The sequence below is a fragment of the Phycodurus eques genome, chromosome 14 (genome assembly GCF_024500275.1).
Source record: "Phycodurus eques isolate BA_2022a chromosome 14, UOR_Pequ_1.1, whole genome shotgun sequence".
NCBI classification, from domain to species: Eukaryota; Metazoa; Chordata; class Actinopteri; order Syngnathiformes; family Syngnathidae; genus Phycodurus; species Phycodurus eques.
In genome coordinates, this window is record NC_084538.1 from 10319989 (window position 1) to 10342452 (window position 22464).

Sequence of the window (22464 nt, forward strand, 5' to 3'; positions counted from 1 at the left end):
TATGGTTTCTTAGCAAAAACACAAAGTAAAATCACGAGAAAAAGATGACCCTTGATGCAATTCTGATGTTAAATACTGAACATTTAGTGCAACTACAAATTCACAGTTTACATTAAGAACAAAACACAAAGTCTCAGGTCGGTGCACATTTTTTTAAAAACTTAACACAACATATATTAACTATAAATAAATAACTATAAATAGGAGGAGGGGTGGGGCACGGCTCAGGTGGTAGAGTGTTCGTCTCTCAACCCAAAGGTTGTGGGTTTGATCGTCGGCCCCTGTGAACATGTCCAAGTATCACTGAGCAAGATACTGAAGAACCAGTTGCTCCTGATGCTGTGTCATTGGTAGGTGAATGAGGAGACGGTGTTAAAGCGCTTTGAGTACCTGAGGTAGAAAAGCACTATACATGTGAAAGCCCATTTACTAGAAGTGCTTGCAGTTAAAATCACAGCAGATGTTAAAAATACAGATTAACTAATGACTCACGAAAATTAGTCAGGGTTATCCAAAGCAAACGAATACAAAGTGTCACTTTAAAAATTATGTTACTTGTTAGTGGTGAAATGACTTTAGCCCGGTACACACACAAAGACAATAAATTGTATGTTTTTGACCCGATTTTGCCCCTTTCCAACCATGTCAAACAGCAGACTATCTTATGTTTTATAACATTGTCCTTAGGTCAGATGTGTGTTAACAGTGGATTCATCCTGATTATAGGGTCAGAAACGAGTAGGGGCCAACAATCTTCAACCAAAACTCTGTGTGTGTGGGGGGGGGGCAATATCTCATAATGCCATAAATTGTGATGTGAAACCAAATGTTGACATTCAAAGACTTGCCCCGACTTTGGAACATGAAAACAACCGTATATGAAAACAAACATGTCTTACCCGATGTCGTTTTTTTGTACAAAAGTGGGTTCCCCAGACAGCAAGAAGTATTTTCCAAAGCGAGTCTTTTAAATTATCTACACGGCGTCTGCCTCCATTCCCTTTGGCAACACTCGGCAAAGACCGGCGCATACCCAGAAGTGCCTGCTTGTCTTCGGTTTTGTGAGATCACGTGTGATCGTGTTTGATTTCGAGATTGGCGGCAGAACAAAGCCTTTATGTGTATGTGTATGATGATGTTTGTGTACTGCAATTATCGGAGCACACCAAACACAATACGACTAAAACTACTGAATGCTTGATTTTGTTTTTGTCATTATGTGTGGCAGTACTGTAGGCAGATAAAAAAATCGGTTAAGATTTTAAAAAAATCCTCATGCGTATACCGGGCCTTTGGTTACATCCTTTTAAAACGTAACTGATGGCGTGAGTGATGTGATGGGGTTGAGGGCGTCAAAGAGGCGCAGCACAGCCTGCTCCACCAGCTCCCTCAGGGAATCGTCCTCTGTGCTCTCGTCCTCGTAGCTCACCGACTGGTCGAGGTGGGAGGAAAGAGTAAAGCAGGGTACAAGCATTACAATAATTAGGCCAAATTTCAGCAAAGGCCTGATTATGGGATGTCTCTAAAGATCGTGAGTGATTATCCTGCAGAGTGAGGTATGTTAAGCATGTTTTTTTTTCTTCTTCTCCCTATCCTCGTTTTGCTTGGAAAACAAGTCGGGGCAGACAATCATAAATGATAAACCTGTTAAATATTTATAATGGTGAATCCAAATGTGTGTGGTGAACACAGTTGGGCTGAGTCATGGGCCTCGGTGACTGACGTGAAACAGAACGATAGTCAATAAGGAAGCTGCCATAAAAAAATAGAGGAGCCATCTGGTTGTGTTAAGTGTAGAACAGGTCTCATAAGTCATTTACTTAAGGGGTTTTCAAACTGTTTGGCTCCTGGGATGCCTTACAGGGGAGACATTTTTCTTCACCAGATAAACTATGAGTGGGCCTAGGTTCTTCTTTTTCTTTTTTTAATTCCAAAAGTCTGGATGCTCTGTAGCACCATGCTGCATTTCACAGGCCAGTCTTAGTGTTACGACAGGCATCTGTTTCAGGGGAGGACACTTGTGAATGTGATTCACAGCGGAGATATCATTGTGTGCGTGGTGTGCTTTGTTAGACATCTTGAGTACACCACACACTAAGAGCAGTAAGCACACACAACGATTTTTTTCCTTTTCCCGTGCGTTTGAGATGTTAAAAATGGGTATGTTTGTACCCCACTCAAGAGGGAAGTGAGAAGGTCCAGAAGCAATGTCACACATTATGAAAGAACCTCACCCGTGTTTCCAAGCAAATGTTCACCGTCTTGCCATCGACCGTCACTGAGATGTTTTGGCCATCACTGATGTCCACGTAGTCCTGGCCAAACATGTCCCTGAAGATGGAAACGAAACAAAGCTCAACCCTAATGATCCTTACAATATTAACTGTAAATATGGATTTTGGACTACTCACTGTAACATGACTTCTAGTCGGCTTTGAAAGACGTCCATGTCCAAAATGGAACTCTGGGTCTCCATGACTGAATACAGTCAAACAAGGAATTGCTTTGTGTTTTAATATTCGATTGCATAGAGATTATTAACTATATTTTACCATATTGAGCAGGAATGAGGTATAATGGAATTCACCTTTTCAAACACAAATTTGAACTTCTCAGAGAAGTCAGAAATTAAGCAAGTATCCCATTCAACCAATAAAAAAAAAATCTGTTCAAATAATGCACAAGAAAATAATGAATTTGACATCTTACTGAAGCAATAGTAATTGAATTAATAGATGTAATAAAAAAAAACTCCACACCCAATAAAGTGTGTATGGTGTACAATATTTATTGTATTGTAGCTTCTCTTTAATTAAGACAACGAACAGCCACTGTTGGCCGTAACCACGCCCAAAAAACATCACTCTAGTTGTTTGCTCAACTAAACTTCCGCAACGGAAGGGGATATAGCTGTTGTGTATGGAGGAGAATGTTCCGCCCACACAGACTCGCCTATCCAATCACAGATCTAATAGTGGCAGTTTGATTTGTGATTGAGAGTCAGCAGGAGTGGATCGATAAGATGGTGGCGGCCATGTTTGCTGTGGCTGCTATGGCTCACAATAGTTTAGACAAACTACGACTAAACGGCCCCAGCAGGAGTCAGGATGGTATCAAAATCAGCGGGATCCGTAACAACAGGTCAGTTGAACCGTCAGTTCTTGTTGTCACTGCATGGATCCAGTGGTTGCGAATCAGTAAACACCGACACATGTAATTGTTTGTGAACTGAGTTTCCACTGTTTGACCTTTGGGCACAAAACTGTCTTTTGAATGACGCTGAATCTATGAGAACAAAATTCCATCAAAAGTGAACAAAGAGATGTCATTTTTGGATCATGTTGAGATCTAAAGTACTGTTACCAACAATTAGTGCCAACCTTTTTGAGCCTTTGGATTGGACTGGACCTCCAGCACCACAGTGGTGACGGCATCGGCGTACATGTCGTTGAGAGGGTTAGCGATCCACTGAAAGCAAAATGCGAATATGTTTGACAAATGTGGCGGAATGGATGCTTGCGGAAGAGTATCCGAGCGCTCACCTCCAGCACAACCATGCCGACTTCGTGGATCAGAGTGATGTTTTGGAAGATCCTCAGGGTTTTCTTTTCTGTCCCGTCCAGCTCCTCCACATCACCTGACAGAAAGCTCAATGCTCAGTTTAAACCAGTTTTTCCCAACCTTTATGGAGTCAAGGCACATATTTTATATCAGAAAATTGGGACAGCCCTATTTACACCGCTTCACTTTTTCCTCATTTTGTCATGGAATGGGTGAAACCGCCGCTGTGCCAGCTTGTGGCATATTTAAAAAAAAACTAGACACTGTAACTTGTGCCAAAGGTACATCATCAAAATGTCAATCAAAGGCTGGGAATACTTATGTACATGTGATTTCATAGTGTTTTTAAAATTTGTAACACATTTGTAAAAATGCAAAAGAAAAAAAAAATCTCAGTAATGGGGTGTTACGTTTAGAATGTTGACAAGGATACAAACAATTGATTGAGTTTTGAAATAAAGGTACAATACAAAGTGTTAAAAAAAGCAAAGTGCTGTGAATACTTTGCACACACCTGTGAGGTTCCTAAGGTGGCAGACGAGCAGCGAATATGGTCCAGTGAAAGGGATGGCTTGGGTCTGCTTCACTGTGCTCATGGACAGCTCTGTATACACTGCAAAAAAAATACAGAGTACGTTGAGATATACCGTGTGGAGTGATCAAAGGGTGGGTTTTTGACTACTTGACTCACGTGAAAGGTCTGAGGGGTTGAGGATGTGGTAGTTGAAGTTCTTCTTCACCAGGATACCTGACACCCTCTGACCCTGAACACACTTCTGATCCGCTAGAGAGCCCATCACCTGAACATAGCAGCAGAGTCACATCAGGCCCCCGAGAGCTGAGTTCCGTTCCTAAGGCGACGAGTTTGCGACACAACCGGAATTTGTCAGAAGTCGGCACGGTGGACGACTGGTTAGAGCGTCTGCCTCACAGTTCTGAGGAGTGGGGTTCAATCCCCGGCCCCGCCTGTGTGGAGTTTGCATGTTCTCTCCGGGCACTCCGGTTTCCTCCCACATCCCAAAAACATGCATGAATTGGAGACTCTAAATTGCCTGTAGGTGTGAATGTGAGTGCGAATGGTTGTTTGTTTGTATGTGCCCTGCTTTTGGCTGGGATAGGCTCCAGCACGCCCGCGACCCTAGTGAGGAGAAGTGGCTCAGAAAATGGATGGATGGATGGATGGATGGATGGAAGTGAAAAACGTGGCCTCGTGTGCGGTGTGACAAACTAAGGCGGGACGCACACCACAAACTTAAAATTTTTATTTGCTTAAAATTTTGAAAACAATGAATCATTTGTGTTTGCTTCATTGTGTTGGCCAATCCCATAAAATCTCAATAAAAAACATTTAAGTTTGTGGTTCTAAGGTGGAAAATGGTGAAAACATTCAAGGGGTATTGAATACTTTTTCAAGGCACTGTAATAAACACCTAACCTTTTATAGATACCTGATACTCTCAGTTGAGTATATAAATGCTTCTAGCAACTATATTTGAAGAAATGCAGCAGAAGAGTTGAAGAACCTTGGCCAGTTTCTCTCCTCTGAAGTTGAGGGTGACAGACTCTGTGTTGCGCGGGTTGTGAACTTCGATGTGAACCTCGTCGTTGTCCTCGTACTCTCGGATCAGCGCCGCCTTCAGACGTCCCATCTCGTTCTGCTCGCCGTGGACCAAGATCTGAGGGTGACAAGAGGCCATTTTGACCCAATTGACAGCCCTGGACACTTCCTGGATACACAAGCTAATGAGATGGAACTGTATATACAGGTACATATCAATAAACTTGAAGATTGTGAAAAACCCATGATCTTTTTAGTTCAATTAACATGGTAAAATTATTATATAGATTCAAAGCACACAGTGATTTAAAAAAAAAATCTTATTACTTTGATGATTATAGCTTTCAGATTAGAATATTACTGTAGATCAGAAACAGTAAAAATAATTGTTAAAACAGAAATAGGGATTAGGCTTTCTGCAAAGTATTTTCCTACGTGTTTAATTCATCTGTATAATGATATCCTTTTCTAATATACTGAAATGTATCTGTAGCTATATCAAAGAACGTGCTTTGTTTCATTTTGTCCCGTTCGGGTAGATGCAATACTCTATAGTTTTGCAAAATCCAATTTTTTTGGCTAGAGCTCTTGTCTTGGATGTCAGTGATGCGGTTCCTCTTCCCTACCACGTGTGGGGGTTTGAGAGCGCGGATGAACTCGCTGGTCTGCTGGTAGTCTGTGTGGGCCGAGAAGGAGATGTAGTCCACCGACATTTTCAACTGTAGCTTCTGTCCCGACATGGTGGTGATCTCCTCTGGCTCGGACATGATGTGCTGCCCAACAAACACAGGCACCACTGTAAGCTGCATTCACATTCACAAGTCCATAAAAATAATGTATACTATCAAGATGTTTACATTTTGGTTACTTTAGTTGGAAACACCAGAGGGATAAAGCCAAATAAGGTAACCAAAATATTAGAAAATGCTCTCTGTATGATGCTGTGCATTTAATCAGGTAACAGGTTAAGGTTATGTTAAAATTTTCATTTATTAATAATGAATGACTTAACAACTTAATAGTATTTCACACAAACTGCATACACAATTTCCACAAAGGTTAATGGAAGAGGATGACAATGAGGCAAGAAGTTGTAATGCTCCATTAGTTTTTGTTTTCTACATTAATTTATCTATAGCAATTCACTACATACAGTGAAATAGTTCATTCCTTATAAAATTATTTTTCATACAAATATTAGCTAGGAATTAGCCTTCTTACAAATATGTTCCTATCTTTAATGAATTTGTAAATGAGTTTCACTTTTGGAATTGAACTTCCGGAATAAATTAATTTCCCCCCGATATTCTAATTTATTGAGGTGAGCCCACAGTATGTGTGCTCATATGGAACAAATGGTGCCAACTGACCTTGGCAAGTGTTCCCTCTACACAGTATCCAGCGATGATGACTCCATTCCTCTTGTCCGTGCACCAGCTTTCAAAGAGCTCCCTGGAGAGGCCACTCTGCATCATGCCAGGGGACGCCATCACCACACTAGGGCCAATGTCGTCAAAGTGGTCCATGCTCTGGAATTTTAAAACACTTGAGGAAGTTTTCCTCATTCCTATTAGCAAAACGTATTTATTTATCGCTCACAGCGGTATTACTAGGCATAAAGCTCTACTGGGGCACAGGGCCCCTATTACAGTATATCCCCTTCCTCACACGCACACACGCATTGAGTGTATAGTTTATAGGTCACAAAATGTTTAGAAAGTATTGATCTTGGTCTCATTTGTTTATGCCACACAAAGCTAGCATTTGAACAGAAGTGTCAAGACTTTTTATATCCACTGTACATCACTGACGAGTTTTGTCTTCTACCTTGAGGTTGCTGATGTGCTTGAAGACAAAAGGGTTGTTAATGTTGATGGCCTTGCGGATCTTGTCATTCATGGCGTTGACGTAGGTCTGGTACACGGCCATGCACTTCTTGGCCAAGGACGAGGCATAGTAGATGGGGATGTCGTGGAGCTCCGGGTGGTTCTGCCAGTACTCGTCTGTAGTGATGCGTTAAACAGAAAAAAAGAAGGAGACATGCCATGCCATAAAATTGATAGCGGAGGCATTGCATTGCATAGTTTATGCTTGGCATACAGATATTTTTAAAAGCAGTGGAACCTCCAAAGTGGAACACAATTCGTTCCATGACACCAGTTGGCTTCAAAGTTCTAATTTCTTAAAACATTTTTACCCTAGGAAATAAGTACATTTGTTCCAGGCTCAAACTCCAGCCATCATAAAACTTTTATTACATTCGTAACTATCATACAAGTACAGTATAGAGAAGTTAACCACTGTCAAATAAAAAGCAAATAAAGGGATGGGCAAACTTTTGTGCTCAAGGGCCACATTTGATTTTTAAAATGGAAAGATGGGCCAGGGAAATCGTAGATAAGGTTAAAAAAAACCTGAATGTAAAATAGTTCATTTTATAACAAAAAATGTAGATTAAAACTTTTAATAGAATTGTTTATAATTATGTACATTTTCATTATTAATAAAATAATAATTTCCTATAATTATATAGGTGTAAAATATATTTTAGAAGTTATCATTTATTTGCTTAGCTTGCATTAGTATTATGGACGATTTTTAGAAAGGAAGATGTCCCGCCTTCAAGAAGATGACTCAGCATCTTCCGATGGAAGGGCGCCTTGACCAAGGACGTGATCGGATGTGGTCGGGGTCGTGACAGATGTTGGTCCAATGTTTTGTGTTGTGTCTTGCTGCTTAGAACGTTATGTCTTGTAAAAGCCTCCTATTTTCAAATGTTTTTTGTTGTGTCCTGCTGCTGAGAACATTATGTCTTGTAAAACCCTCCTATTTTCCAATAAATGCAGGAGCGACAGGAGAGATTGTTTAGAGCGTGTTGAGAGGCTGTAAACTGAACAATCTCGCATACATCCTCCTCATGAGAAAGAGAAACCAGCGTCTTCATTCCTTTTGTGCATTTTTATTGGTGTTGGGTGAGATAAATCCAACAATAGGAAATGTTTATTTTACTAATTTTTATTTTAATATTTACAATTACTCAGGTAACTGATTATTTAATTAATTAATAAACATTTAATAAATACTTTTTACTTTTTAAAATATTTTCAATGAGTATTATTTTTTTAAAACCGCTAAATTGATGCAACAAATATTACAGATATGTTATCTCTAGGGCTGCACGATAGTGGGGAAAAAAATGCTTGAATGGTGTTTTTATTAAATGAGGAATTAAAGCAAAAACAGGACCTTTTTTCTTCATGTGCAAACAAAAGCATGCAACGCAGTATGGTCCCTCTGCTGGTCACTTTTAATATTACAGTTGATTCACTATAGATTGCAGTACACCAACATCGCAGCACACCCTGAGATGTGACTATTGCGCACACGTACATCGCGATGACGACGCCCAAACAAAATCTCTTACAACCCTAGTTGTCACACAGGATGTTTTTACTGCAAGTTTTATTTGACTTTGGAGGTTCCATTGTTCCAGTATATTGTATTAGCTAATGCTAATAATTTTAAATCTATTTAATGTATGTCGTGTCAATAGTTTAAATGAGTGATAGCTGCTGTTTAAATTTCATGTGTAGCACACGAGTTGCTTTTATTTGCATTGTCCCCAATGGTGGTCCTAGCTTGAATCGCACTCTGTGCGAGACCCCCCCCCCCCTTTTGCGCCCCCACATGCCCCACCCCCACCCAGAATCTATTCTACAGAGGGTGACTCCATAAGAAGGTGCAAATCCCCAATCAAACAGGAGTAAGGGACATGTCATGATGCTGTTACACAATGGTAGCATTTTCTTAATTTTATTTTGGGGCATGTTGCCGCCCCATGTGGCTACACATGTTGCATGTCAGAAACCGCGACTCATTATTCCTATAGAATAAAGTACGTACAATTTGTCAATAGTGAAAGTGTTAAGAAGACTAATGATGACAATCCCACATGATGTTTTACCCAGGATGAGCAGCAGTTCCTGGGCTCGCCCCAAAGCGAAAACGGGAATCAAACAGCGACCCTCTCTGTTGACAATGTCGTGGACCGTGTTACAAAAGCGAGCCTCGCGCTCCTCGCGCTTCTCATGGATGTGCGTGCCGTATGTGGATTCCTGCACAAGAACGATTAAAACACTTTTACTCACCTCATGATATAACAAAAAAACACAAACACACTTTGTGTGAAATGTAAAATTTTGGGGCATGTACAATAATTAAGATGTCCGGTTTGACGCTGGGAATCTCAGCCGCCATGAGGTGCCTGTCTTCCTGGCGTGAGAAGTCTCCTGTGTACAGCAACTTTGTAAGGAACAGAATAAACACATCACGTTAACCATGACAAATAATAGTAGTAGTCAAAGGTTGGGAAAGTAGCCAAAAATTTTACTTAAGTAAGAGAGAATAATATGACTCAAGCAAAAGTAAAAGTAGTCCTCCAAATACTGTAATTACTTGCAATTGCAACTACTGAGTGAAAAAAACTGCAGCGTAACTGGTGAGGAACTTCTTTTTTTTTTTTTTTTTAATCAAGAGTATGATATGAAAGGGCAACCTCAGATAATACCCAACAATATTACTTTAACTAAAACAATAAACTAATCTTGATAAAATAACATAAATTGAGGAAAATTCCACACAAGAAACAATCTTAAATTATGGTCTTAAATTAACTTTCTTTGTTTACACGTGAAACAGCACAGTAGGCTTACAAGGCAGAGAATACATAGAAACCCCCAACAAATTTTCTCATGTCCCTTGTGGAGTTCTTGTAGGCTGAAATGTGGACATTTTTAGGCAGATGCAGATAACAGCGCATGGCATAGCTGTTCTTTTTTATCGTTTTTAAAGTAAACATAGATTGAATGTGAGGCCAGGGGGTCTCTGCCTCTTCTGATTACGAGTTGCATGCTGTTGTTTCCTCTGTTTCTGCCATGCTTCACATATATTAGTCACTTTGAAAACGTTCCTTTGGTGTGGGATTGGGGAGACTTTGTGTGCAGTCGTGTGACTGCCTGGCTCAGTTTGATTGGTAAAATGGAGTCAAACATCAGGTGGTTATGTTGGATTGGCGAAACCGAGTCACGTAACAGAGCTGAAGGCACAAGTCTCTCTGAAGAACCAAAACCAATAGATCATGGAAGCAATAATACATACTAATAAAAGTAGCCAGCGGAAGGTAGCTCAATACAAAGAAGTAGCATTTCTGCTTCACAAAAATACTGAAGTAAAACGTATGTTGGACTAAGACTACTCTGATAATTACAGGCGGCACGGTGGACGACTGGTTAGCACATCTGCCTCACAGTTCTGAGGTTCGAATTCCGGCCCCGCCTCTGTGGAGTTTGCACTAAGTTCAGCGGCACAGTTTCCTTGTGAGGAGAAGTGGCTCAGAAAATGGATGGATGGATGGGTTTCACGGCACTAAAGTGATATTCTACACTCAAATAAAAGCTGTTACCTTGACCCCGGCTATTTCAATCATAAACATGGCAGCCCCCAGTACATGGCCGGCGTGGTAGCACCAGAACTTGATCCCTGCCACCTCCTTGACCTCATGAAAGTTAATTGTCTCAATCTTATCCATGCTCTCCTCCAGGTCCGTTTCAGTGTATAGCATGTCGTCTGCAGAAATGTTGCTACAGGGGGGAACAAAACACAAATTACAGTATTGTATTATAATTTGAACACAATAAAGGGTTTTATAGCTTACCTGACTTTGACGTAGTCCGACAGGAGCCAGCGGTATATGGCCTTGGTGGCATGGGTCATGAAGGTTCTGCCTTTGAAGCTGGTCTTCTGGAGGAACCAAGGCAGAGCCCCACAGTGATCAAGGTGGAAGCTGGAAACAAAACAAATGTACTATTAAGTAAAACATTGTATTAGGGCTGTACGATATTTTGTCTGAACATTGTCCTCGCGATGTCCGTGTGTGCAGGGTGTGCTGCGAAGTTGGTGTACTGTAATATACAGTGAATAAACTGTAATATTAAACGTTTTAAAAGTTAAAAAGATTGCTGCATTTCCTATTTCCCTCTTCAGAATGAAACTAGGAAGGCACGCGACAGCTGCGTGAGGGTGCGAGGTGTGTTCAGGGACACTGCGAAAATGGGAGTGAATGTGTTCTTTTGTAATAATTGTAAAATTCGATTACTAGGAAAATTATCATTTGTTTCAGAATGCTTTAGTTAAAACACTGTACGTTAGTTACACTGTGATAATAAGGAATTTATTTTATTTTGCAATATAAGAAGAGATAAATTATTTTGGTAATATAGTCAGTCAGAGCTGTGAGGAATGCAAAGTTATCAATGTCCTTTCACCATCATTCCTGTCATACTGTGATGCGGGTTTTGTTTGCACATTAAGGACAAAAGTCCTGTTTTTGTTTAAATTCTTCATTTTTAAAAACACCATTCAAGTAAGTTTTTCCTCATGTTTTTGACATTGTAGTGTGAAAGCTGCAGCTGGCTACTTGTGTGGACTGAATGGGTGGCAACAATGGGGAAATTAAATGCCAGTATTTTGAGGGTTACAGCCTGTCAGCAACATATTAAAAAAAAAGAAATTTTAAAAAAAGAGAGAAAGAAGGATGCAAAGACAGGAAAAAAGAAGGAAGTGATTAGGGAAGCTAAGGATGAAAAGAAGGAATAATGTGAAGGAAGGAAAGAATGAAGGGAATGAAAGACAAAGAAGCAAGGAGTGAAGGAAAGAAGGAGGCAAAGGAAAGTAAGAGTGTAGGGAATGAAAGAAGTTAAGGATGGTTAGAAGGAACCAAAGGAAGTGAATAAAGGAAACAGAATGACCCGAAAGACAGCAAGTAGGAAGGGGTGAAGTAAGATAAGAAGGAAAGAAAGAAGGAGGGGGTGAAGGAAGTAAAGGAAGTGAACATAGGAAAGGAGGAAGGATGGAAAGATGAATGTACTTTCTGAAAATGGCCTGAATTCAGCAAGACAAGAAATATGGGGCATTCAACCACATACGTGTAAGTGAATGCATATTGTATATGCCTCCTGAAAAAGAGAGAGAGACTTACTGGCTGATGAGCAGCAGGTCAATCTCCGCTGGGTCGATCAAGTCTATGTAGGGGAGGGCATCCATTCCCTCCAAGCCAGGGTGAATGCCACAGTCCAGCTGACGAACACATATTGAAACAAATTGTAGCCCCGCCAAACACATCTATCTCTCCATTTGAGGCTCTAGTCCAGGGGTGTCAAACTCAAATTCACGGTGGGCCAAAATAAAAAATTGGGACAACGTCGCGGGCCAAACTCAATATTTAATGAAAAATCACTGCGTTGTACATGTACTCTCCAGAAATGTAGCGTGAAAATATGACAACAAACTTACATTTTGCTTAAACACTGAATCTGGAATAAACAAACTTTAATATTATAAACACGAAAAATCTAATTTGCGATAAAAGACATCAGTGGTATTTGTTTGTTGTTTTGTATTTCAATAGATAACATGAATTCTTCTGTCTCTCTATCTTCTATTTATCTATTTCCAACTACCTTTCTTTTTGAGGGAAAGCTTTTTTTCAAAGGCCAACAACAAAACAACCCAAAAAAATAAGAATGTCCTTCAATAAAAATCCAAACTTCAAACTATTAACAGTCCCTGCCTAGGAGTTGATAAAGGGCATTAAAAAAACATTAATTCAATTATGTTATATTCTTTGTTAAAGCCACGTTGCTCTGCACACGACAAACAGGTCGATCTTTTACTTTAGTGAACAGACAATCTGCCTCCCACCTGTCTTGGAAGTTAACTGCTTTCCATCTCTCGTTTGGCCATTTTTGGGAAGGGGAAGTGTAAATTTCCTCGAGGAGACTGGTAGCATAGTTGCTAACGACTGCAACAGAAAGGGAAGGGGCGCTTTCCGGTCTAGACTGATGGGCCAACACACTCGCAAAGCATTTGGGGATTTGTAATATTAGTGGCACATGTGCTATATACTGGCAGGCCAGCTCTAATACACATTTGATATGGTATTGCGGGCCAAATATAATTACATCGTGGGCCAAATTTGGCCCCCGGGCCTATGTTTGACATATGTTCTCTAGTCAATAATTAGTTACCATAATTTTCCTTCCTTTGAACTCCAGGATAATACAAGACCTCCCAACCTCCTGCCCAGCACCCCTAAGAAAAAAGACACAAAAAAAAAATAATAATGATGGATAAAATTTAGCTTAGATGGAAGCGGTAGAGAAAATGGATGGATGGAGAAACAATCATTTAAATATATAATTATTTTATTAGCGTACAGCGGACGAATATGAAGCTGGTCACTCTCCTCTGCCGGGACGGCCACCTCCACTTTGCGTTTGGAAGCCATAGCTGCAAAACGCACTGAGCAAAATCACAAATATCACAATATAACCATAGTGCAGTGTTTTGAAAATGAATGAGGAGGCGGTCCCTTGCCAAATGGGACACTTCTGGTTGTCTCTCAAAACATCGCCGATGAGAACCCGATGCAATGAAAGAAGTTCCGGCACAATCCTCCGTTCCAGAATAAGAGGTATTTTTTGCGACAAATGATAACACATATACTTAAAAATTATTACAAGCAAATAATAGTTCATTTTATTGATTTAGTTTTCAGCACTTGTGACAAGAGTCCAATTTTAGCGGCTTCACGGACTAAAATTCTGGTACTACCTCTTTAAGAAACGTTGGGTGGAGGCTGTGAAACAACTGGAGAAGCTAAACTGAGAGTGAATAAAAGCCGACAAGCGCCCAGTTGATGTTGTCAAGGAGAGAGTTGACGGAGTTATGTTAACGGTACACTGACGCGCCGACACACCTACGCGGTATGAATGTGCTGGGTTTATTTGAATAAAACCTTTCGCGGGGACTGAAAGTTAACCAACTTCAGCGGTGAAACGAAAGCGACGTTGAACGTTGGAGGTAAATAATGAATGGTTTTGCGTTGTAACTTAGACGCTGGTCATATCAATTTTATCCATGCTGCTACATATAATTTGTCAATATCAATTATACTGCAGCTAACGGCAATGGTGTAACAAATACGTGACTCCTCAATATTTGATGGCCCACCCACGGACGAATCAGCGTTGGGTCTGCAGTAAACTGATATGAGAACAGGCATGCAAACCAATCCATTTTTTGATGATGTATTTGGACTTCATTTTCGTTCATGGATTACCAGTGGTGATTTACGATTGGAAATCAATCAAATCGTCTTTCTCCTTTTAAAATGAATGGAAATACCAACCATCCTTTCCAGACCCCCCCCCCCCCAAAAAAAAAAAATTACCACCAAAGTTTTTTGTAATGTGTTTTTAAAATAAAAAAATAACACCCCACAGTATTGTTCTTTGTAAAAAAGATGGTAACAACATAATTAAATAGAATGTAAATAATTAAACAATTTACCGGTTCTTTCTAGTGTACACTCTTTGGCCACCAGGGGGCTGTATAATACATACAAACTAGTTACACGTAGTTCTGGTGATGAAACAGACGAAGAACATCGTAACTAAGCTGCAGTGATCGTTATTTTTTGCAGAGGATAAATAATATATGCCTGAACTCAGTATTGTTATATACTCTGCATGTGTTGCTACTGCTTGTGTTCTAATATAAATGTATAGGTTATTATTACAACAATGTCGATGCTAGTCTCATTGGCTCGTCTATGACGTTTTGCGTTGTGTGTTAGCATTAAGCTAGCAGACTTTTAAGACAAAGTTAATGTAGTTTGGTTAAATGAACAACGTGTTGTCTTTGTTTAATGTTTATATACAGCTTGAAGCAAGTAAATGAGCTCTTTTTTGAAAAATTGTGCACTCCCAAACTGCTGCTCGTTGTGAAATTCCCTGCCGCCATTCAGCGCTCTTAACTCAAGCTTTTGCTTGTAACTCACGACAAGAAATCGGCCAAGTGACTCCTCATATCTCGAATAACTAGTTACGAGTAAGTCGGTTCACTCATAAGTTGAGGTACCCCAGTATTCATTTAATTAAAAAATATATATATTTTCACTGGCGACACAGTGGTGACGGACGACTGGTTAGCACATCTGCCTCGTAGTTTTGAGGACTGGGGTTCAAATCCCTTTTCTTTTTTCTGGTGGTGTTCAGGTTGGTGGTGGCTTGCGATGCAGTCGGCCAGGATGCAAATTTGAAAGATGTTCCGCAAGGTGAAAAAACGCCACAGCAGCAGTAGCTCTCAGAGCAGTGAAATCAGCACCAAAAGTAAGGTATGATAACTGGACCCTGGACCCACTCTGCATGAGTCTAAACTCACCGAACAACATTTAAGATTTAAAAAAATAATAATAATTCAAAGTGCCCTAATGCAATTGAATGACTCTAGTAATGTGGGAAAACTGAGGCAGATTTTTTAAAATGTGTGTGTGTGTATTTTATATATAAAACACACACACACACACACACTACTTTTCTTCTGTTGGAGCTCATGAGATCGTACAAGTTTACCTAATGTTGTCGTCTTGAAATCTCTCTTCCGTAGTCTGTAGACTCCAGTTTGGGAGGTCTTTCCAGGTCCAGCACAGTCGCCAGCCTCGACACGGACTCAACTAAGAGTTCAGGTCAGTGGGACTAGATCATCTGGATACTCTTAATTCAGTTGCTCCTCTCTTGTCAATGCCAAAATGTACGATTTCTCTAGGAAACAACATATCGGAAACATGCGCAGAGTTCCGGGTGAAGTATGTGGGAGCCATTGAGAGGTTGCAGTTTGACATGAGCAAGACGCTCCAGGAACCTCTCAACCTCATCAATTACATTGATGCCGCGCAGGTAAAAAAAAAGCTGGACTCCTGAACAGTCGGATAAGGTTCAATACAAGAGCTATATAAAATAAAACCTTCCTTTTTAAAAATACCAGTGCTCAGTTTTGATTTAAACTGTCATTATTTTGGTTGTAGTTTGTAGTGGTGTTCAACTGCACTGCATCATACTGAGAGCAAATATTTTCCCCCCTTTCATGTAGTCACTTTTATGGCCTCTAAAGTATTTGGACACATGACATAATTTAAAATATAAACAATAAGATCTGAGAAGCCTAGTGGTTAGACTTCTGGTTCATATTTTTGAGGTTCAGGGTTCAAATCTCTGGGGGGGGGACGTGTTTCAGTAATTCAATTGTGGGGCTTCAGAATCTATAATTTAAAGTGTGATTAGAATTATTTGTGTATTTAGAATTTTATTTATTTTTTACATTATTGCATAATATTTTTCTGTGACCGTTGAGAGGGCCCTGGTGCTCTACATATCTCTCCTAAACTCAGTGCTTCTTAAGGCTTAACGTCTACCTTTCATTCACATCTTGATCTTGATTGTTTGATTTCAAATCCATTGTCGTGGCATATAAAGGCAAAGTGATAAAAAGTCTGTCATTGTCGAAATATACTGTATCTTTTTCTAACCTTTGTGGGTCTTTTTTGTTTTTGCTTTTGTTTTGTTTTGGTAGCAAGATGGAAAGCTGCCGTTTGTGCCGGGTGATGAGGAGATGATTCTAGTTGTATCAAAACACGGAGTCAAAGTGGCCTCGCTGGACCAGTGTGTGAGTACTGCTTGTTTTTTTTTACCAAAGCAAAGGGAGTGATCCATACCATGTCCTATACATTTGACTCCACAATTGCATTTCGCTTTTTCTTTGGCTTTTTTAAAATATATATAAATTCACCATTAATGCGTTAGCAGGCATTGTACAGAGGTATTGTGTGACAATACCAACATGGGAATGCGGTAAAAACATCTACACCCTGGCTGCTCACTACAGTATTGCTAAAAGCAACAATAAATCAACGTTTGTAATAAAATATCATATCTTTTACTGTTTATGTTGAGTCTCACCTGCCAGGCAAAAGTAATAGTCTTTGTTTTATCATACTGCGGTTAACCTCTTTTTACACTTTTAGGATGATGATATAGTCAATCAAAAGGCAGACTGTACGTATATACTTGTATTGGCTCGAATTACAGTTTTGAAGACCGAGCCCAGCCATGAATTGTAAAAATCTGCAAGTAATTGAAACATTGCCTGTTTAGTATTTAAGGTTTTATGATGGCATAGAATCATTATTATTATTTTAAAATAATATTCCTTCAGGATGTCTTGCACCGCCACCCTCTCTACCTGATCGTGCGCATGCTGTGCTACGACGACGGCTTTGGTGCGGGGAAGAACCTGCTAGCCCTCAAAACCACTGACCCAGAACAGGAGGGGTGCAGCATCTGGGTGTACCAGTGCAGCAGCTCTGTGAGTGCCAGCGAATGAATGTTTACTATTTTAAAAAAAAAATATTTGATCAGCTATTTTTTATTTTTATAATGTGAACAGGAGCAGGCTCAGGCCATCTGCAAGGTACTCTCAGCTTCCTTTGACTGTGCACTCACATCAGACAAGTCCTGGGGACGGAAAGAGTGAAATAAAACCAGCAAAGGGGGCCCACCATGACTGACAAATGCGACCCTTTCTCTTGTAGCCAAGTTTTTTTATGTTTTTTTTTTTCAATAGATACTACCTGGATGGCAAATCAATTCCTGTACCCACCAACCACCATGCAAACCATCTCCTATGGACTTTGCATGCAAAAAGCTGTTGGGGAACAAAAGGAAGATTGTGTTCCTTTTAATGTATTTGAGGAATATATGGCACAAAGTGGTACATAATGTCTATTAACTCATTCGGCAAACGTTTGGTGCAACTATAAGGGTACGATTCTTGAAATGTGTCCACTTGTCCTTAATTGTGAGACTTGAATTTATTAATATACATTTAGTGTTTGTGACCAATAATATCAGAAAAAAAAATTGTGGTACATCATCTTTTATTTTTTCTCTGCCATTGTCACGTTCACCCATTTGTTGTGCAGTTTTGAAAATGTGTGTGACATTAAATGAGTGAAACGTCCCGATTTTGAGCGTCTTTGATAATAATAAAAAACTTTAAAAGTTCCACTATTCACCACCAGAGGGGACTCTTAGTGCATATTACTGAAAAAAGAATAGTTTAACTAGAAACCAGGTAATAACTAACTAACAAACCTTTTTTTAAAAAAATAAAAAGTTGTGTCAGCAATGTTGGGGGGGGGGTAACTAATTACATGTAGCGAGATTACGTAATTTAATCAACATTTAGGTAATTACAATACATGACATTACTGGTGTACCTACGTGTATCTCATGACGAAGTGGGTGTGCTCCAATCCAAGAATGTCATGGACGGAGTGTACAGCATTCTAAACAGGTTGTACTAGGTGTCATTAATTGTGTCAAGTTTAAACTGGAGTGGGTGGACTTTGCCTGATGGAGAACTCATGTTATGGTTTGGTTTGCAAGATCACACATTGCAGTACATGACACATTCTAATACCCACAAGTAGAAGAAGTAAATCCATTTACATTGTGCTACTAAATAATGCATGCTACATAATGTTTGTTAAATTTGGGGAGTCTTTTAATATGTATTTTGGAAAAAAAAAACTTTTTAAATGTAGTCTGACTTAAAGAAATGTGAAGTAGGGTCCCTGAAGTAGTTCATTATGACTGGTTGATTTTCCAGTTGTGATAAAAAAAAAAAAAAATCCCATAGGAAAGAATGGCTAATGGTTTAGAACTAGAATAAAAATGACCAGATAAGCTTGCCAATTTTTTTACTATTGTATGTTATTTACAATAACATTCGCTTGCAAAATTTGTGTATGCTATTTAATAAATTGTAATGCTCATAGTGTACTGAGCAAGCACACTCTTTCCTATGATGTGGAGAGTTCAAGTCATTTTATTTGTATATTACATTTTACATTTATCACATAGTTGTAAAATGTTAGTTAAAATTACATGAGTCAATTTAAGAATATAAAGTGCCGACAGGAGACGCCTCTAGGAAAATGGTTCTACCTCAGGACTTGACCTGGTCGGTCGATGCAGAATGCTGCACAGCAACACCTCCTGAGAAGTGGTCCACCTTAGAGCTCCCAGTCGGTTGGTGGAGAATCCATACAGCAGCAGCCTCAGTTCAATCATCACCGCCTTAGCCCCTTCTCCTAGAAGGAGAGGGCGGTAGAGGAGAGAGGAGAAGAGGCATTAAAATAAGACAAAATCAAGATGATAAGGCAGGGCAAGAGGGAATTTACATACTAGGAGTGGTTTAACTAAATGAGAGAGTGTAAAAATAAGTCTTAAGTCGAGATATAAACATATCTTCATAGGTAGCCGCTCTAATTTCCACGGGTAGGGCATTCCAGAGTACTGGGACAATACTCTAGAACCTGCGGACCTCTTTTTAAGGGTCACCAAATGACCAGCATATTGTGAGCATAAGTTTTAGGACGGAACATACGATACCACTAAGTCAGCAAGATAGGTAGGTGCCAAGCCATGTAAAATTTCATGAGTAAGTAACAAAACCTGAAAATCACATCTCAGGTAAACTGGGAGCCAGTGAAATTTGGCCAATATAGGGGTAATATGATCAAACTTTCTCATCCTCGTCAAGTCTCGATGCAGCATTTTGTACTGACTGCAGGCTTTTAATACTACACATGGAAAGACCAGAAAGCAGTATGTTAAATAGTCGAGGTGAGATGTAACAAATGCGTGAACTTTGGTCACTGTTTTGCTAGTGGATAGGATGGACCGTATCTGAGCAAAAAAATAAATACAATTTCTAATGCAGTTCTAGTAATATTCTTGACGTGCATTTGGAAGGCGAGCATTGGGTCAAATACAACGCTGACATTTTTTGTGAAGTCACTTTGGTGAATGGTACTTTTATGAAAACTCAAGAGTGGTGACCACTGACAAGTGCCTGTCTGGCATTGCCAATAATCAAGATCTCAGTTTTCTCAGGTTTAAGAAGCAAAGTTACAGGACATCCATCCATCCATTTTCTTCACCGCTTATTCTCACCAGGGTCGCGGGCTGCTGGCGCCTATCCCAGGACATCCATTGTTTAATATCAACAAGACATGCCTCCAGTTTACAGCAATCACGTGGGTTAGTTAGTTATAAAGGCATGTATAGTTGAGTATCGTCAGCATAACAGTGAAAGCTAATGTCATATTTGCTTATGATATCGCCAAGTGTTAGCATATAAATCCTGCAAGTTAAATTTCTTGTTCTATGGTCATTACACTTTTCCTCTTTGCTCATTGTTGCTCATCTTTGGCATCCATCTGTGGCGGCATCCCACACAAAACAAAAAAAACAGTAATTATGGTTTGAACTCACGAACGTTGTTCGACTTTTGAGGCAAATATGGTGCGTGACTGAATTTAGGCCAGTAGCGCTGAAGGCTACAGGTGGAAAGCTGGATGTTCTGCTGGCCTCTAACTGAGCTTTCGTGAATCTGGATAGCAGATATTTGTCGGGTTGCGTGTCTGCATTTTAATTTCATAATGCAGTTGAGGCCTTTGTGCCAGACAGGGTCAGTCCAAATCTTGAGTGCTTCGTTCAGCAGCTTGCCAGGAGATGTTGCTGAACTGCAAGAATGTGTTAACACTACCCGCCTTGTGATTTAAAGGCTGGCCAGGCTGCTCTGATACTATTTATACCAGTTTCCCTGCGTTGGGTTGGAAACATCTTTTTTTTTCCTCAAACACAAAACCCAGAGAAATGCTGTTTGTGTTGCTCTCCTGCAAACTTATTTTGTTCAGGGAAAAAAAAAAGAAGAAGAAAAAAACCCAGAACACAATGATGAGTAATGTCTTTATACCAGCATCACTGCAGATCCTGTTCATCTTGTTCCTCTCTTGAGTCAATGAATGAACGGTGTTGTGTTTTTGTGTCTCTGCTAATACATTCAAGTACTAGTAAATGCATAGCATATACAGGAAGTGCACATAATCAATTTCTCTAACTTAGGTACAGCATAATGTATATCTAATTAGGAATAATGCCTACTTTGAAACATGGTCCACATTGTCAGCAGTACTCAGTAGTATGGAATCATATAACAAAGTGTAAATAGCAACATTAATTTCCCCCATGGGTTTAATCAAAAAAGTTGATCTATATCTAATTCAACATTATGTAGTTCTATGAAACATATATTCTAAACTTCTAGCCCTATTCTATCATAGAGTGAAAGAAAATATCAAAGTAAAGGTTTGAAAATATTATTTATGAATGTTTTCAATCATTCATTCATTCATTAAATGCATTACATCTATGTGTAAAAGGAACCAAGATGCTGCTTTCTAGTACTACTACAGTATTTACGTGATCACCAGCACAACTTAAAGGAAGTAAGAGATTGTAAAATTGTACACGAAAAGCGTTACTAGAGAACTGAGCAAATGAGAATACAAAGTATACACGTGAAGTCTGATCTCGCTTTATCACGTTTCCTTTTAATCGTGCCCAGGCGATGTCTTCAAAGTTGTCATAATTACAATCGTTTAAATAGGGCATTTGAAGGTACCACAAAGTCACGCCCATGCTCGACCTTGATTGGCTCTGATTTGCCAACAACTGTTTCCTATTGGCTGCCGCCGGTCCATTGAATCCCCTCCTCTACCTTTGTGGATTTCATGCTCTCGGGATGAAAACGTTTTCTTGTTGTTTCCCGGGCCACGCTGTAGTGAACTGGCCTTCCCCTCTCAACTCCCACGTTTGGACACGAGGGAGGACAATAGACTCCGCGGAGGGAAGTTCAATGTCTACTTCGAACCGAGGGACAACCATTTAACCGAATGGAATGGGAGTAGTTCAACTGAAAGGCAGCCAGAGTTTAAGAAAACTATCAATCACCGCGTAGCACCGTGTTGGAGACCGAGCATTGTTCAATATCTACACAGACATGGTTCACTTTCAGCCGGGGCCGTCAAGGACACGACTACCGCTTCTTTAAAATTGAATTAATTTTTTTTTTTAAATATATGCAGCAACCGCGAAGGAGGTGTAGTTGAGAATAACGCGTCTTCAACTGTTTATCAAATAGCAAAGGCAGGGTGGGGTGGGGTGGGGTGGGGGGGATAGGTATTCGGAGGATTAATTATGCCTGACCAAATCACAGTGTCGGAGTTTGTGGTGGAGACCAACGAGGACTACAAGTCACCCACCGCCTCCAATTTCACCACCAGGATGTCCCACTGCAGGAACACCGTGGCCGCACTGGAGGAGGTGAGTACACCGGGTGGTCATGCAAACACCCACCCTAGTACAGCGTTTCCCAACCTTAAATTTGGAAAATAAAAAAAAATAAAAAACGTAAAAATAATAATCTCACACTGCAAAAACGCAAATAATACTGGGTGAAAACATCTCACTGTACTTATATTTAAGACCGTTAAAATAAGACCTTTTGTCCCGAAAATAAGTGAAAAAAATCTGCCAATG

General features: G+C 39.9%; 3 protein-coding genes across 9 annotated transcripts in view; 2 read left to right on the plus strand and 1 right to left on the minus strand.

Moving 5' to 3' along the window:
- Positions 1–39: 39 nt before the first annotated feature.
- Positions 40–13540, minus strand: LOC133412626 (cleavage and polyadenylation specificity factor subunit 3-like). Of its 2 annotated transcripts, none has more exons than XR_009769789.1 (19): positions 13393–13540; positions 13204–13267; positions 12156–12253; positions 10833–10961; positions 10581–10758; positions 9332–9421; positions 9084–9234; positions 6947–7122; positions 6490–6648; positions 5746–5892; positions 5085–5237; positions 4253–4361; positions 4076–4174; positions 3543–3637; positions 3381–3468; positions 2412–2478; positions 2235–2331; positions 900–1432; positions 40–390 (listed from the first exon to the last, which is right to left on the minus strand). XR_009769789.1 is itself a non-coding variant. In XM_061696103.1 (19 exons), the coding sequence occupies exons 1-19, from the start codon at positions 13461–13463 to the stop codon at positions 373–375; spliced, it is 2103 nt and encodes a 700-aa protein (XP_061552087.1). In that variant the 5' UTR covers positions 13464–13540; the 3' UTR covers positions 40–372. The 2 variants fall into 2 exon arrangements, 1 of the variants encoding a protein (XP_061552087.1); XM_061696103.1 differs by having other exon boundaries at positions 1319–1432.
- A 54-nt stretch (positions 13541–13594) lies between these two features.
- Positions 13595–17605, plus strand: itgb1bp1 (integrin beta 1 binding protein 1). 5 transcript variants are annotated; one of them, XM_061696631.1, is made up of 7 exons: positions 13595–13649; positions 15235–15353; positions 15626–15704; positions 15785–15915; positions 16589–16681; positions 17231–17380; positions 17462–17605. In XM_061696631.1, the coding sequence occupies exons 2-7, from the start codon at positions 15282–15284 to the stop codon at positions 17546–17548; spliced, it is 612 nt and encodes a 203-aa protein (XP_061552615.1). In that variant the 5' UTR covers positions 13595–13649; positions 15235–15281; the 3' UTR covers positions 17549–17605. The 5 variants fall into 5 exon arrangements, with proteins under 5 accessions (XP_061552615.1, XP_061552611.1, XP_061552612.1 ...); XM_061696627.1 differs by lacking the exon at positions 13595–13649 and adding an exon at positions 13819–14038; XM_061696628.1 differs by lacking the exon at positions 13595–13649 and adding an exon at positions 13819–13941.
- A 4064-nt stretch (positions 17606–21669) lies between these two features.
- The window catches only part of asap2a (ArfGAP with SH3 domain, ankyrin repeat and PH domain 2a), a 61904-nt gene continuing 61109 nt past the window's right edge, over positions 21670–22464 (plus strand). For both annotated transcript variants that reach the window (XM_061695635.1, XM_061695636.1), the window contains exon 1: positions 21670–22248. In XM_061695635.1, the coding sequence (XP_061551619.1) occupies positions 22123–22248 (126 nt within the window). In that variant the 5' untranslated portion in view covers positions 21670–22122. The remainder of the gene's footprint in view (positions 22249–22464) is intronic.

Excerpts from the sequence above, each read along its gene's own strand:
- LOC133412626 (XM_061696103.1), bottom strand. The coding sequence starts at position 13,463 with ATGGCTTCCAAACGCAAAGTGGAGGTGGCCGTCCCGGCAGAGGAGAGT. Across the intron at positions 5,238-5,745 it reads CTCTCAAACCCCCACACGTG|ATCTTGGTCCACGGCGAGCA; the intron begins GTAGGGAAGAGG and ends TGTCACCCTCAG. Across the intron at positions 1,433-2,234 it reads ACATTTGCTTGGAAACACGG|TCGGTGAGCTACGAGGACGA; the intron begins GTGAGGTTCTTT and ends CACCTCGACCAG.
- itgb1bp1 (XM_061696631.1), top strand. The coding sequence starts at position 15,282 with ATGTTCCGCAAGGTGAAAAAACGCCACAGCAGCAGTAGCTCTCAGAGC. Across the intron at positions 15,354-15,625 it reads AAATCAGCACCAAAAGTAAG|TCTGTAGACTCCAGTTTGGG; the intron begins GTATGATAACTG and ends TCTCTTCCGTAG. Across the intron at positions 15,916-16,588 it reads ATTACATTGATGCCGCGCAG|CAAGATGGAAAGCTGCCGTT; the intron begins GTAAAAAAAAAG and ends TTGTTTTGGTAG.